This window comes from Vespula vulgaris, chromosome 2 (assembly GCF_905475345.1).
Source record: "Vespula vulgaris chromosome 2, iyVesVulg1.1, whole genome shotgun sequence".
NCBI lineage: Eukaryota > Metazoa > Arthropoda > Insecta > Hymenoptera > Vespidae > Vespula > Vespula vulgaris.
Window position 1 is genome coordinate 9,790,129 of NC_066587.1, and position 14,491 is coordinate 9,804,619.

The 14,491-nt window shown below is 28.6% G+C and overlaps 3 protein-coding genes across 6 annotated transcripts in view; 2 read left to right on the forward strand and 1 right to left on the reverse strand.

Moving 5' to 3' along the window:
• Positions 1-2,796, reverse strand: part of LOC127073095 (UNC93-like protein) — a 40,429-nt gene extending 37,633 nt beyond the window's left edge. The window contains exon 1 of the mRNA XM_051014171.1: positions 2,665-2,796. The gene's annotated coding sequence lies outside the window, so the exon portion shown is untranslated. The remainder of the gene's footprint in view (positions 1-2,664) is intronic.
• Positions 2,766-11,510, forward strand: LOC127073088 (kinesin heavy chain). 3 transcript variants are annotated; one of them, XR_007785664.1, is made up of 15 exons: positions 2,766-3,449; positions 4,072-4,213; positions 4,299-4,472; positions 4,658-4,926; positions 4,995-5,241; positions 5,364-5,600; positions 5,769-6,115; positions 6,296-6,499; positions 6,601-6,741; positions 6,822-7,106; positions 7,217-7,402; positions 7,482-7,685; positions 7,788-8,082; positions 8,160-8,255; positions 8,340-11,510. XR_007785664.1 is itself a non-coding variant. In XM_051014144.1 (14 exons), the coding sequence occupies exons 1-14, from the start codon at positions 3,291-3,293 to the stop codon at positions 8,171-8,173; spliced, it is 2,904 nt and encodes a 967-aa protein (XP_050870101.1). In that variant the 5' UTR covers positions 2,766-3,290; the 3' UTR covers positions 8,174-11,510. The 3 variants fall into 3 exon arrangements, 1 of the variants encoding a protein (XP_050870101.1); XR_007785663.1 differs by having other exon boundaries at positions 8,632-11,510; XM_051014144.1 differs by having other exon boundaries at positions 8,160-11,510.
• Positions 11,511-11,661: 151 nt separating this feature from the next.
• Positions 11,662-14,438, forward strand: LOC127073099 (cilia- and flagella-associated protein 107-like). 2 transcript variants are annotated; one of them, XM_051014181.1, is made up of 5 exons: positions 11,662-12,091; positions 13,193-13,486; positions 13,639-13,772; positions 13,910-14,095; positions 14,192-14,432. In XM_051014181.1, exons 2-5 carry the CDS (start codon positions 13,193-13,195, stop codon positions 14,310-14,312), a joined length of 735 nt encoding a protein of 244 aa, XP_050870138.1. In that variant the 5' UTR covers positions 11,662-12,091; the 3' UTR covers positions 14,313-14,432. The 2 variants fall into 2 exon arrangements, with proteins under 2 accessions (XP_050870138.1, XP_050870139.1); XM_051014182.1 differs by lacking the exon at positions 11,662-12,091 and having other exon boundaries at positions 12,508-13,486; positions 13,919-14,095; positions 14,192-14,438.
• Positions 14,439-14,491: the final 53 nt, after the last annotated feature.

The following is a 14,491-nucleotide window of genomic DNA, read 5'->3' on the forward strand; positions in this document are numbered from 1 at the left end:
CAGAAAATCCTAAAAGAAAATTTTTCTCAGCAGTAAAACAATCGGTATCTTATATCGGACGAATAGATGTAGCATCAAATATTTAAATGCGTAAGGTATTTGTCACTTTTACAATATTACGTAAGATCATTGGTATCCTTATAATCCGAGAAACCATGGCCTACTTCGAAGTATTCACAACTTATCCGCGATACGACCCACCGATCATCAATTCGCAATACGATTGACCAAATTTCTTATATTAATTTATTATTAATTAATTTCATTATTAATTTATTATTACACATTTTTGCAAGAAAAAATATAAAATAAAAATTTCATATCTTTTTAAGCATAATCGTAGTTTTTTATTATTATTTCGTATTCATTTTAAATTTCATTTGATTATTATACATCCTCTGGAGATAAAAGAAAAGAAATAAGTTAACATTTTCTCTAAATATATAATTCGACAGACTTTAGAAGCTTCGTATAGCTTCTTCTTTTACAAATATATACATTATAGTGTATTTATAAACATATCAGTATAATTTCTAAAATTGACTTCTGTTAAATATAGACGAATACTTACGTATTTCTCATTGTTATAACTACTTTTATTACTTGACATAAGTTGGACAATAAATCAACGTTCTCCTATATATTTTTAGTTAAAATTTTTTGTTAAATGCGTACAAATACGTCCAGAATTTCAAATAGTTTGTTAATACACTCTTGATTTTAACATTAAATATAAGCCTTAAAATGTCTACGTGAATTTATAGTGCAATTTTATTAGCAAAATTACTGCAAAATTTATTAGCACAACGATTTAAAATAAAATTAGAATAAAAAATAATGAAAAATAGTACATATTAAGAAGTGCTACATTAACATTATCGGTATTTTTTTATCATGTTATACACTTCATTTGCAAAATAACTACTTACCATGACAGCAATATTATCAAACATTATGCTATATTACCTAGCGGAAAAATTAGAAACTATAAACTCAATAATAATTTATACTATACAGCGATAGGTGGCACGATAGACTTTCTCATGTAGTCACAGTAACATTACGTGACCAATTGCTACTTAACGTGCGATTTTGTCCAGCCAATCCTGTTCCAGCAATACTCGTGGCTATGATCTTTAACAACGCGGGAACGCTTTAGTTTTTTCTTTTCTGAGTGTTGTCAAGTCTAATTATACGCTTCGTTTTATTTAATCCCGTATTAATATAAAATATAGTCATTGTTTTGTTAAGAAAAAGTTTAACTGTTATCCTTCGCAGTTAGAATTACTCGATTGACTCGAAATTCAAGTGTAAATGTAAATAATATTTTAGTAATAGCCAACAAAAATATAAATTTAATAAAATTTAGCAATAAAAATAGATTAATTTCTAAAAAAAAAGAAGAAGAATTATCAAGTACAACAAGACATCTTCTCTTATAAAGACATCATCTCATCAAGCACAATGCATCATGTGTATATCACTGCCCGTGTTCGATGTGTGTCAGGGTATATGAATGGGTAAATGAAAACCACCCAATATATGATAAGTTTCGTATACAATTTTACCAACAGAGAGCGCGATGATAATAGCAACGATACATTTCTTTTGACAACGAAAATATATATTATTTTTCATAAATTTGACATATCCTATATGTCCTATATTTTCAAGTATACTTCATTTATTTATTTTAAACATAGTGACTCAATTAAATAATATCAAAAGACGTTATCGAATAATACAAATTAATAATGATATTTACAATTTTTAATATTTCCCGTACAGCATGGTTAAATAGCCAATGGTGTAAAAGAAATTATACTGACGACCAATTAGAACGTTCATAATAAAACTTTTTTAAAATACTACAAAAAGTAAGATGCAATTACATTCAAGGTAACTCTAATCTTCGTAAGTTAACTATGTGAATTTGACCATTAGATATTATGATATTTTAATTTAAGAATGGAAATAAAAGAAGGGAGCACAAATTCATTTCGCGAAATATGGATTATGTAACTCAATTATTTTCAATTTTCGAAGTTAAAACTAAATTTTAGAAGAATCTCACATTGATCGATGAATTTTGGTTTAATAATTTAATTTACTTTAAATCTTCCTCGTGTAATAATTGTACGCATATATACTTAAGTATTCTATTAGTCGTAATTATTTTCGCTCGCACAAGGATGACGTATGGTTAAACAATTATTAGTTGGAAACTCCAAAATCCTATGGATGAATCTACGATTCATCTTTTGTTTATACTGTATATACGTCACGTATAAGAATGGTGTAAATTGCAGTGCAATAAGAAAAGCTGTTTAGAATTCAGCTCCTAACAGCAGTAAAAACGGTAAAAGCGCCCTGCTGGAATTATTCCTAATTTCAACGGAAAAGAATTAACAACTGTGATTATTCATAATTACTCAATACTCTTTATAAACAGGAAATAAACTGAGAATATTTTTGTCATGAACCAAAATTCGTTTGCTTAAAGTGAAAACCTATTCAAGAGAACGCAATTTATTATATATTCGTATATAGATAGAGAATATGAAGAAACACATAAACAATGGCAGCGTCAATGAATGTTCAACAGAGAGAGGCGAGTGCGAGGGAGTTAGTTTCGTGCAGTTGGAGAGGCTACTTTGTACTTACGTAGGTGTCGGGGAAAAGGAGGAGAAGGGAGCAGGTTGCGCATGGTCGCTTGGAGGGATTGCGTTGAAACTTTCGTCATGGTATGTCTCCCTCCGATCGATCGTAGTAGGTGAAAATACTTATTCCGGTAGGTTCGTGAAGAAATCAGCGCGAAACGATATTATGTTCCGCTATATATCAAGGATGTAAGTAGGTCTCGCGGAAAATACATCCGACGAAGCATCAAGGTGCACGTAATCCTTTTTTCGAACGGCAATAAAACTATTCTTTGTCGCGTGTAGAATTATTTTATATCGGCCGAGCAGTCGCCATCTTGCCTTACTGGGCGGACAGAGAAAGAAAGACAGAAAGAAAGAAAGAAAGAAAGAAAGAAAAAGAAAGAAAGAGAGAACGGGCCGTGGCTGTGGTATAGATCGTCATTGTGACAGCTTGGGAAAAGAAGCGTTCGATAGACCGTCGGTCTTGATGCGGTGCGCGCGTTCATCGCGTCGCTTGTGCTCTCTACGAACGTAGGGAGAACGTATCATTTATAGAAGAGAGTAACGAGCTCAAATATTGGAAAACAAGAGGAAGACTCTCTGAAAAGTGTGAAATCTAAGAAGGTGGCATAGAACGTACTGAAGGTAATGGCAATGGAGACGCCGAGAGAACGAGAGATAGCCGCGGAGGATAGTATTAAGGTAGTCTGCAGGTTTCGACCGTTGAATGACTCTGAGGAAAAGGCTGGCTCAAAGTTTATTGTCAAGTTCCCATCCGGTGGAGAGGAGAATTGCATCTCGATTGGGGTATGTTCTTATTTCGTGGAGCTAACACTATTGTCCTTTTCTTCTATTCCTGCCAAGTCTCTTATTAACGTAACGTTCATCACCCTAATGTCGCGATATTACGATAGACAACTGTTTTTGAATTGTTTTATTTTCTTTTTTTGTATAATTCGTTGTTTATAATCGTATAAACAGATCCTGATTAAATTGTCGTTGAACTTCTTTTTCTTCCTTCAAACGATTGCAGCCTGTTCATTTTACGTTTTCTCTTTCAATTGTTCGAGTTAAAGACAACCTTTTAATTTAGATTCAATCCTTTGTGATTTAGATTTAATATAATTTTTATACTACATTCCTATATGACTATAAAGGATATATACATGCATGCGTTTATTTCTTCTCTTTTTACTATCTGTACATATAAATATATAATATGATAATCTTTACTATTTAATGAGAATATAAATACTAGTAAATGTTATTATAACGTAAAGAAAATTATAAACTTACAATGCTACATACTTGAAGTTACAGCATATATAGGTATCATTTTCTATTATTTATATTTGACGTTATTACTTTTTTGCTTTTATACAAACATATATTTTAATTATCTATGTATGTACATATTTATTTATTTTAGGGAAAAGTATATCTTTTTGATAAAGTATTTAAACCAAATGCTACGCAAGACAAAGTATACAATGAAGCAGCTAAATCTATTGTCACAGATGTATTGGCAGGATATAACGGTACCATTTTTGCTTATGGACAAACATCATCAGGTAAGATATAGTTTATAAATTAATAAATGTACAATAACAGATGATTTATTTGTATTTTACTAAATTTTAACTTATTATTTCATAGGAAAAACCCATACAATGGAAGGTGTTATTGGAGATCCTAATAAACAGGGTATCATTCCAAGGATCGTTAATGATATTTTCAATCATATTTATATTATGGAGGAGAATTTAGAGTTTCATATTAAAGTATCTTATTTTGAAATTTACATGGACAAGATTAGAGATCTTCTTGATGGTAAGTACTTGCTTGCAATCTTATAAGTTACTATTAAAAAATTCAATTTTGTCTCATTTTTATAACGGTTATATATAAATATGATAAAAAATAAATCATATGTTAAATAGTATGATATTTAATTGTCAAGTTTATTATAGTAACGTATATATTACACATGATATATATATTATTCTGTTTTTCAGTCTCTAAGGTAAACTTAAGTGTGCATGAAGATAAAAATCGAGTTCCGTTTGTAAAAGGAGCAACTGAAAGATTTGTATCTAGTCCGGAAGAAGTTTTTGAAGTAATCGAGGAAGGAAAGTCTAATCGGCATATCGCTGTAACCAATATGAATGAACACAGTTCTCGTTCTCATTCAGTTTTCTTAATTAATGTCAAACAAGAAAATCTTGAGAATCAAAAAAAACTTTCAGGAAAATTATATCTCGTTGATCTGGCTGGTTCAGAAAAGGTAACAACCAAACGAAATTATCCTCATCATCTGAGAAATCAAAATATTTGATTTTTCATAAATTATAGGTGTCTAAAACTGGAGCTGAAGGTACTGTTCTTGATGAGGCAAAAAATATTAACAAGTCTCTATCTGCTCTTGGTAACGTTATATCTGCGCTTGCCGATGGCAACAAAACGCACATTCCTTATCGTGACTCTAAACTGACAAGAATTTTGCAAGAATCACTTGGTGGCAATGCTCGAACTACAATTATCATTTGTTGTTCACCTGCTAGTTTTAACGAATCAGAGACTAAGTCAACTCTAGATTTCGGTAATATATATGATAGAACAGGAGTCTTGTGTTAATATATATACCACTCTTTTGTCGTTAATTAAAAACTACGGTATTTATTTAAACACTTGTTTAAATAAAAGATATTTCTCTTGTTATAGGTAAACGTGCCAAAACTATAAAGAATGTTGTGTGTGTCAATGAAGAATTAACTGCGGAAGAATGGAAACGCCGTTATGAACGTGAGAAGGAAAAGGCTGCTAGACTTAAAGGCAAAGTTGAAAAATTAGAAGCAGAATTGTCTCGTTGGCGTCAAGGTGAGACTGTAAAACCCGAAGAACAAGTCAGTTTAGTGGAAGGACCTGATGTTATTACACCAATTACTGCATCTGTCGAAGGTAATGATCTGAAAATTAAAATACCGTCTCCCATTATTTATATTAATACTCTAGAAATATGATTTCTTAAATTACATTGATATTTCGAATGATGAAAAATGATTTGCTCTGTACTGCCTTTGTATTGTCCAATTTAATAAGTGATTTCACTATTATTTACTTTATCAGGCAAACTTGACGACGGTCCTCTGCCTGCTACACCTGGTGGTGGACTTATGGCTGGATCTCTTTCGAATGAAGAAAGACAAAAACTAGAAGAAGAACGTGAAAGACTGTATCAACAGTTGGATGACAAGGACGAAGAGATTAATCAACAATCTCAATATGTTGAAAAGTTAAAGGAACAAATGGAAGAACAAGAGGAATTGATTGCGAGCGCTAGAAGGGATTATGAACAATTGCAGCAAGAAATGAATAGAATACAACAGGAAAATGAAAGTGCTAAAGAGGAAGTCAAAGAAGTTTTACAAGCTCTAGAAGAATTGGCAGTGAATTATGATCAAAAATCACAAGAGGTAATGATAGATTAAGCTTAAAAATATTTAATATTATAATAGTATATTCAAAAACAGCAATATTTGATTTAAAGTATTCAGAAAGAATTTGTATACCAAGTTATTAAGAGGATAAAGAGATATTAATGTAGAATAATAATCAATTTGAAGTGTAACTGACTTGCACTCTTTTTTCTTTAGGTGGAATTGAAAAATAAACAGCATGAAAGATTGACAGAGGAACTTCTCGCTAAACAAGCAACATTAAATAATATTGAATCTGAATTGCAACAATTGCGTGATATGTCTGCTCATCAAAGAAAACGTATTGCTGATATGTTTGCTAATTTTTTGAAAGATTTAGGAGAAATTGGAGTGGCTATAGGTGGTGATGAAAATCTTAAAGTAACTTTACTTTGAATTAATTACATAATAAATTTTACCCCAATACATTTAATAACCTTGTGTAAGTTTCATATACGATTTGATCTTTATTTACAAATTAGGTTACACCAGAAAGTAATGGTAAATTGGAAGAAGAATTCACAGTTGCAAGACTCTTCATTAGTAAAATGAAATCAGAGGTAAAAAATTTAGTTCAACGTTGTCAAGGATTAGAGAGTTCTCAAGTGGATTGCAACAAAAAAGTAAGTTAAATTAGTGCGATCTCTATTATTTAAATATATTGCATGCGTATACGTAAAAGTTATTTATTTACGGATATTAGGTTTCTGAATATGAAAAAGATTTGGCGGAATGTCGGCTCCTAATCAGTCAACATGAAGCTCGTACACAAACATTATCAGAATCTATGAAAGAAGCAGAAGCTCGAAAACGTGCTTTGGAGGAAGATGTAGATGCGCTACGGGAAGAATGTGCAAAGCTTAAAGCAGCAGAACAGGTTCAAGCAGTTACTAATAAAGAGAAAGCAGAAGAGAAAGAAGCAGCTACAAAGATGAAAGTAGCTTTAGAAGAGCAAATGGATCAGCTGCGTGATGTACACCAAAAGCAGGTAAAATTATAAAAAATAAATCTACTGTCTATATAAGTAAGAATTTAAAATATAAACAAACAATTAAAATAATGTATTCAACATATCATATATATAAAATTAATATTCAGGTCGCTGCGCTTAGGGATGAATTATCTGAAAAACAAGATTTGATCAGTGAATTGAGAGATTTGAATCAAAAATTCACTTTAGCCCATCAACGAATGCAAGCGGATTATGAACGATTGAAGCAGGAAGAAGTAAATAAATCGGTTAAACTCCAGGAAATGATATTGCTTCATGAACGTCGAGAACAAGTATGTTATGATCTTGTTTGATAAATTAAAATTACCGTTTATAAAAATTTATCTTATAATATGAATTTAAAAACTTTAGGCTAGAAAAGAGCTTAAAGGACTGGAGGATACTGTTTGCAAAGAATTGCAAACACTTCACAATTTACGTAAATTATTCGTTCAGGACTTGCAGACTAGGATAAAAAAATCAATTCACGTTGAGGACAATGAGGACGATGGTGGCTCACTGGCTCAGAAGCAAAAGATTTCCTTTTTAGAAAATAATCTAGATCAGCTTACGAAGGTTAGTATCGCAATTAGAGTAATTATATTTATGTTGTAATGATATAATACACGTGTTCTATTTCAAGCAAGTTTCCATTTGTCACATTTCGTTTTTTATTAGGTTCACAAACAATTAGTCAGAGATAATGCGGATCTTCGATGTGAATTACCTAAACTTGAAAAAAAATTAAGGACAACCGTTGAACGTGTAAAAGCTTTGGAAACAGCTTTGCGAGATGCCAAAGAAGGTGCAATGCGAGATCGTAAGCGTTACCAATATGAAGTAGATAGGATTAAAGAAGCTGTCAGACAGAAAAATTTGGCTCGTCGTGGACCTAGTGCACAAATTGCAAAGCCTATTCGAGCTGGTCAGCATCATTTAAGCAATGTTAACGCTATTAGAACCGGCAATCGTGGTAAGCAATAATTTATCTATATGAAATAAATTATACACATATAGAATAAATTCACTTTACCTGTTACTTTTTTTTAGATGCTCTTAATTAAGATACTACATTATGATTGGGAAATCGTGGGTTTGTTCGATTTTGTACAAAAGGAGTCACTTCAGGCCGCTCTACATTTTAGAGTAAGTGAATGGATTTGTCATGCTAACGATTTTGTAACTTTATTTTCACTATTTTAAAACGATATTTTTGTTACGAATTGACAGAGGTATTAAAGCTGATACTTTCTTCAGAATACTTTTGTATGTCACGAAATAACAAACGAACAAACTTAGCGATATGTTATTTCTTTATCTCTGCGCTTTTTTCTTTCTTCCTCTTCCAAAACCAAATGTAATACATACTTCCAATTCTGTGATCTTTCGGACACGTGGTGTAAACTTTAGGGAAAAAATTAATTCATATATCTCTGTCATATGCTTAAGTTTTTTTCTTGGAGAACGTGGTTAAGAACGTATAGTAATGTTGAGTATAACGTCAAATCCTTCACTTTTGCAGAACACGATCGCAAGAACGCTTTGCGTGCTGAGGTGCTAGGAGATCGAAACAAACCAATCTATGGTGTATTCATATAAATGTTATATTTTAAAGGCAATAGATGTATTATAATCTTAAAAAGCACCGTCACTTCTTTTTTTGTAGAAACAAGCATGTGCTTAAAAGTATACTAATATGAGTGCATCAATTTATCAATGCGCTGCATGTCCTATCCATATATAAATATTTAACTCAATTGCACTTATAAAAAAGGAAATTACCATAAATATTCTCAATTCTTTCTCAATTACACGAAACAATCTTGCTAAAATAGCTTTGTTCTTCTGTAACTACATAGCATAATTTTTTTCAAAAAGTTAAAAATATATAAAAATAATGATAATGATAATGATAGTAAAGATAATGGTAATAATAATGATAATGATAATAATAACAACAATAATAATACTATGCGATTGTTATTGTTATAACATCCGGTCTACCATGGACTTTATTTGTAATATCAAGTATCATTAAACTTACGATAAATACATTCAAAATCGAATGTTTTGGATGGTACTATTAGACTTGGAAACAAAATGTTATTAATTCAGTTAAGAGATATGATCGGATATGCGGCCTTGAAAAGAACAGTAGAAATAATCATGGCTTATAAGTATTCTTAGTTATAAAAAAAAAACTCCCTTTGTAGCTATTGAAGATTACAATTGTCAAGAATCTTATCGAATCTTGGATCTATTTGGTGTACCCACTTAACGATAGTTAAGTACGTTGGTTTCTTACCAATAAAATTGTAGGTCCAAAAGCGAATGATATTTATAAAAAAAAAAATATAGACGAAAAGATCTTTCATCTTCACTTTCAATTTACATATATTATTTTTATATAGCCAATTATCGCAGCATTAAACATTGCTAATTGTTTCACTTATATTAATTTATTTTGTATTCTAATTTATATTAAAGACAAATGAAAGCTGTTCGTCAAACAAATGCTTTGCGTTCTATACAAATATATTAAATACTTATCATTTTTAAAGTCTTTCGTGCTGAATCTAATTTTGAAGTTACCAGTTTTAGATAATTTGGATTTTAATAATAAGATTTGTTTACGTTCTTAAAACTCGTTGTAAACTCTCAAAATTACAATCATATCTCACTTAAAATTATTTTAATGTTAGGAATAGACTATTTAAATAATATTTTTTATAATTGGGATACATATATAAATATTGAAGCCATGTATAGTAAATATAGTTTGCAAATTTTGCATATCCTTAAATTGAAAATAAATTTTTTCTTTTTCTTCTCTCCTTTTCTATTAAATGTAATACAATATACTTTATGAAATTATCCATAAATTATTGTTCCATATCAAGAAACTTTTATTAGATAAAATAAATTTATTTTTTTATTTCATTTTTAAAATTTCTTTCATATAATAGTCTGTTTCATTAGGTCTATCTTATTTTTGTGATATGAGCAGCAAAATTATATTTGTCGACATAGTAAAAACGAATTTGGAGTGTAGAATAAATGCAATTATTTTAAAAATATTCTTGTCAAATATATATAAATATAACTGCATTTGAATGTCTTTATATTAATTTAAATAAACATATTATTATCCATGGTACACTGCTCACAAATAACATAGGTATACATTAATCACCCGAAATGCTTAATGTGTTAATACTCTGTTATTTAAAATCTACAAAAAATGCTGTTAGGTTCCCCTCATTATTATAAATAAAAAAAATCACTGCTGAGTTTTTTTATCATGATTCATGTATTTTTCTGTAACTAATGAATCATGACATAAAATCTCAGTATACCGTAACATTTATTTTTATAGAACATCGAATAAGCATCAATGCTCTTTTGCACTTCCGTATAAAAATAAAGAATCATTGCAAAGTGTACACAGATTATAATTAATTAATACTAATAATCGTAAGCTTCATGGCACTGCATTCAAAATGCAATGGATGTATGTTCCAATGAGATGTAAAGGGTATAGCATCGTAAATTATAAAATAATTCCTATAAAAGGATGACTGAAAGTGTATCTATTTTCTTTTAATGTAGCCAAAATAAACATTTTTCAGACTAAGGAAAATCATGATTGCTCACATTACTATACGTTATATATTCTACAATGTTATATCTCTTATTAAGATAGAATGTTTTACATTCTTTTTTATTCTTTTGCGATGCACAATGTAATTATATATTTAATGAACTACATTTAAAAAAAAATTAAATAATTTTGATCTATGATTTATAAAGATATATACTATTGAATGTGATTGAAAATTAATTTAAATTATCTAAATAAACAGTCTATAACTGGAATGAGCACCCGTATAGCTGTATTCAAATATTGTTATTTATTAGAAACTGAGTGTTATATAATATTGCATTTACATGTAAAGGCATTTTGGTTCTATAAGAAATAAAAAAGATATTGCTATATCCTTTATGATATCTGTTATAAGTCAGGTTATTCTATAACACTTCAGTTATTTTACCCGTAAATATTTAAAATATATTTCATATTTTTATTAATTACTTTAATGAAATATTTCAGTATTTAATTAAACAATCTAGTTCAAAGGATTCTTAAATAGAAATTTAATAAATCAATTAAAAAATTATAACACATAATAAAGTTGTCAATGCAGTTAATATAATTTTTCGTTATATAATAAAGTGTAATCGGTATCTAAAATGATTAAATTTTTGTAAAATTATGTATTCAGTTGGCAATTATACATAAACATAGCCTATTATTGTTAAAGAGGAGGTTGATCTATAGCTGCTATCTTTGTAAATGGAGCAATGCGAATGTAAAAGAAAATAAACAAATTAGTAATAAAATTATGTTTCACTATTTTAATAATTATTAAATATTAAATCATAAAACTTGAAAATGTAATACATTCAAGAGGGTAACCAGGAGGGAGGAAGTCTGCTTTTATTACTTTTTTCATGTTTTTAAAAAATCTAGTTTAATTCAAAAAATAGTTTTAACTCAAACAAGACATTAAAATATTTTATATATTTATGGCCCATCCTGCCAAATTCTTTCCTACTCTCTCAATTCTCTTACCTGCTTTAACATTTGAATCTGTTTACGCCTTTAAATACACATTTTGTATGAACATTTGAAAAAAGACCATGTTGGACAAGTATAACATAGTGTACAATATGTTACTTATATCTCTATCGTTATATATACATATATGCAATATATATATTTCGAAATACGACGCAGTCTACCTTCATATATTTATGTATTTTAGACTAATTAATTTTTGACGTAAAATATTTAACTGCAAATAACTTTATTTTTAAACAGTGAATAAATAACATATTAAATGTCACGATTTTGGATTCGTAGTAACAGAAATTCATAATTGCATGTATTAAATCCTATTTAAAAGCAAATAATTGGAAGTGTATGTAAGATAAATATGATCCTTAAAATGCTACACGAAATATTAATATATAACGAAGTTATTAATAACTAATTTATATAATTATAATAATAGAAATAATGACAATGTTTAAATAACTTTATCTTCGGTAAAAAAATCATTACAAATTGTAAATGGACGATTTTTGACAATATTCTTATCATATAAAAAAGAAAAATTAGTTTTAAATGTTATTGCTTTATTCTTATCTCTAAAGTTTGTCTTGATAAATTATATTATAAAAGAAATTAAAATCATGAAATCAAAACTCATATCGTCAAAATTTACAATAACATTCAATGTTTATTATATCCGAAGTCAGATGCTTTCATTTTATCATTCATTTTAGCCATTTATTTTAAAATGATTTTTGAATTTATAAATACGCCGTTCAGATCTACTTCATCTGAAACAGTTTCAAGGATTGTAGTATGAAGCATTATAATTTCAAAATAGTTAATTCTAAATAATAGATTCGTGTGCAAGATGCAGAGAGGCTTTAGAATCGAGATAATATAAATCGCAATACATATTTGTATTTAATTCTGACTACTTCTAAAAAGTATTATTATGACTATTGTTATCATCGTCGTCGTCGTCATTATCATCATTATTATTTTGTATATTTTTTCGTACCAAGATGTACCTTTAAGCATTTGTGTATCCTACGTGGGATGTATCCAACACAAAGAGATTATTAATGTTCTTGTTATTGTTGTTGTTGTTGTTGTTGTTGTTGTTGTTGTTGTTGTTCTTCTTCTTCTTCTTCTTCTCCTCCTCCTCCTCCTCCTCCTCCTCCTACTCATTATTATTATTATTATTTACATAAAAGAAATAACTTATGCATTAAAATTCCATAAAATTCCATAAAACTAATATACTCGTGACTATTTATTTAAAATATCATAATAAATATAATCCTAAATTTACTTATATTTTTGAATGTCCTAATGTACATTAGAACATTTTAATATTACTTTCTGTTAAATATTGTTGTCATTATCATAATCTGCTGCATTACTAGCGGTATTAATGTTATGATTATAATTAATATAAAAATAATTAGTATTATATTCAATTAAGATGCCCGTGCTAAGCAGTAACTTGAAACATTCAATAAATTTATCGTTGACCGACTTATCTACAAAGCTGAGTAATAAACAAGATGAATTCGATCGTGCGCCTACAGTGAGCGAAGAGAAGTATGATTCCAAAGTTTTGATAGGAAATTGGTTTAACCGTCGCGTATCTTACATACCTTCTAATAAGTGGATAACAAACACACAAACAATATATAAGCAACATTATAAATCTTATGATATTGACATATACAAGAAAGATCAAGTACCATTTTGGAATAATAAAATTAAAAATGAGGTAAGTCATATATGATAAATATCTTAATAATAAATGTATTTATTATTACGTCTAAATTTCACTTAAATATTGTGCAATATTTTATTATAAATATAAAGTACTATAAAGATTTACTTAAATATTTCAATTGAATAATTTCTATATGTAAAAAGGGTTTATTCAAAGGTACCTTAATGGATAATCATGGAAAGTCATATTACAACAACATGACCACAACATATGATTTAAGCTATAGAATTCTACCTACACAATCACAAAAATCACATTTAAGGATTTACAATATAAGGTAATATTACGTGTATATCTGACACATAGCATTATCTTACAAAATATGTATTTAAGGTTGCTAATTTGTTATACAATACTTTTTTTAAGAAACATATGTATTAAGTAATAAAATTATATAAAATAAAACAATTGAAGGAAAAATAGATGGTTACCAGAACAAGATTTAACAGAAGATTTTGGAAATTTGACAAAAATTGGTATAAAGGATGCATTACAAATTTGGTGGGACAGTACTTCAAACGAAGCAACACAATTTTGCAGATGGAGAACTACGTATCAAGATGAGTACAAAGCTCATGATATTTCACTTGTAAAGAAAAAGTAAGTTTTACTTTTCTAAAATGATAAAATAATGAACTTTCAGTGGTTATATTTAATAAGTAGTATGTACGTATCTATTACTAATTGTTTCTAAAGGTTTCATAGACAACAAGTGAACATGAATGTACCATATTTAAATAATCTTGGCCATATTGATGATTATTCAAATAGTTGTCCAATTACTTTTAAAAACTCAAGTAGTAAAATTGTAAATTAAAATCGATACATCTACTAAGGTATTTTTTTTGTATCATACTTCTAAAAGATAATACTTCATCTTATAAACATATTTATTATTGTTTGTAAATTATTCAATTTGTATGATTGTATTAAATTGTTAAAATTTTCTTGTTAAATTTGTACATTTTGTTATATATAATTTAATATAACTTTCTC

Coding starts and splice junctions, on each gene's coding strand:
- LOC127073088 (XM_051014144.1), top strand. CDS start 3,291: ATGGCAATGGAGACGCCGAGAGAACGAGAGATAGCCGCGGAGGATAGT. Junction 4,927..4,994: donor ATCTGGCTGGTTCAGAAAAG/GTAACAACCAAA, acceptor CATAAATTATAG/GTGTCTAAAACTGGAGCTGA. Junction 7,107..7,216: donor GTGATGTACACCAAAAGCAG/GTAAAATTATAA, acceptor ATTAATATTCAG/GTCGCTGCGCTTAGGGATGA.
- LOC127073099 (XM_051014181.1), top strand. CDS start 13,193: ATGCCCGTGCTAAGCAGTAACTTGAAACATTCAATAAATTTATCGTTG. Junction 13,773..13,909: donor TTAAGGATTTACAATATAAG/GTAATATTACGT, acceptor AAACAATTGAAG/GAAAAATAGATGGTTACCAG. Junction 14,096..14,191: donor ATTTCACTTGTAAAGAAAAA/GTAAGTTTTACT, acceptor TTGTTTCTAAAG/GTTTCATAGACAACAAGTGA.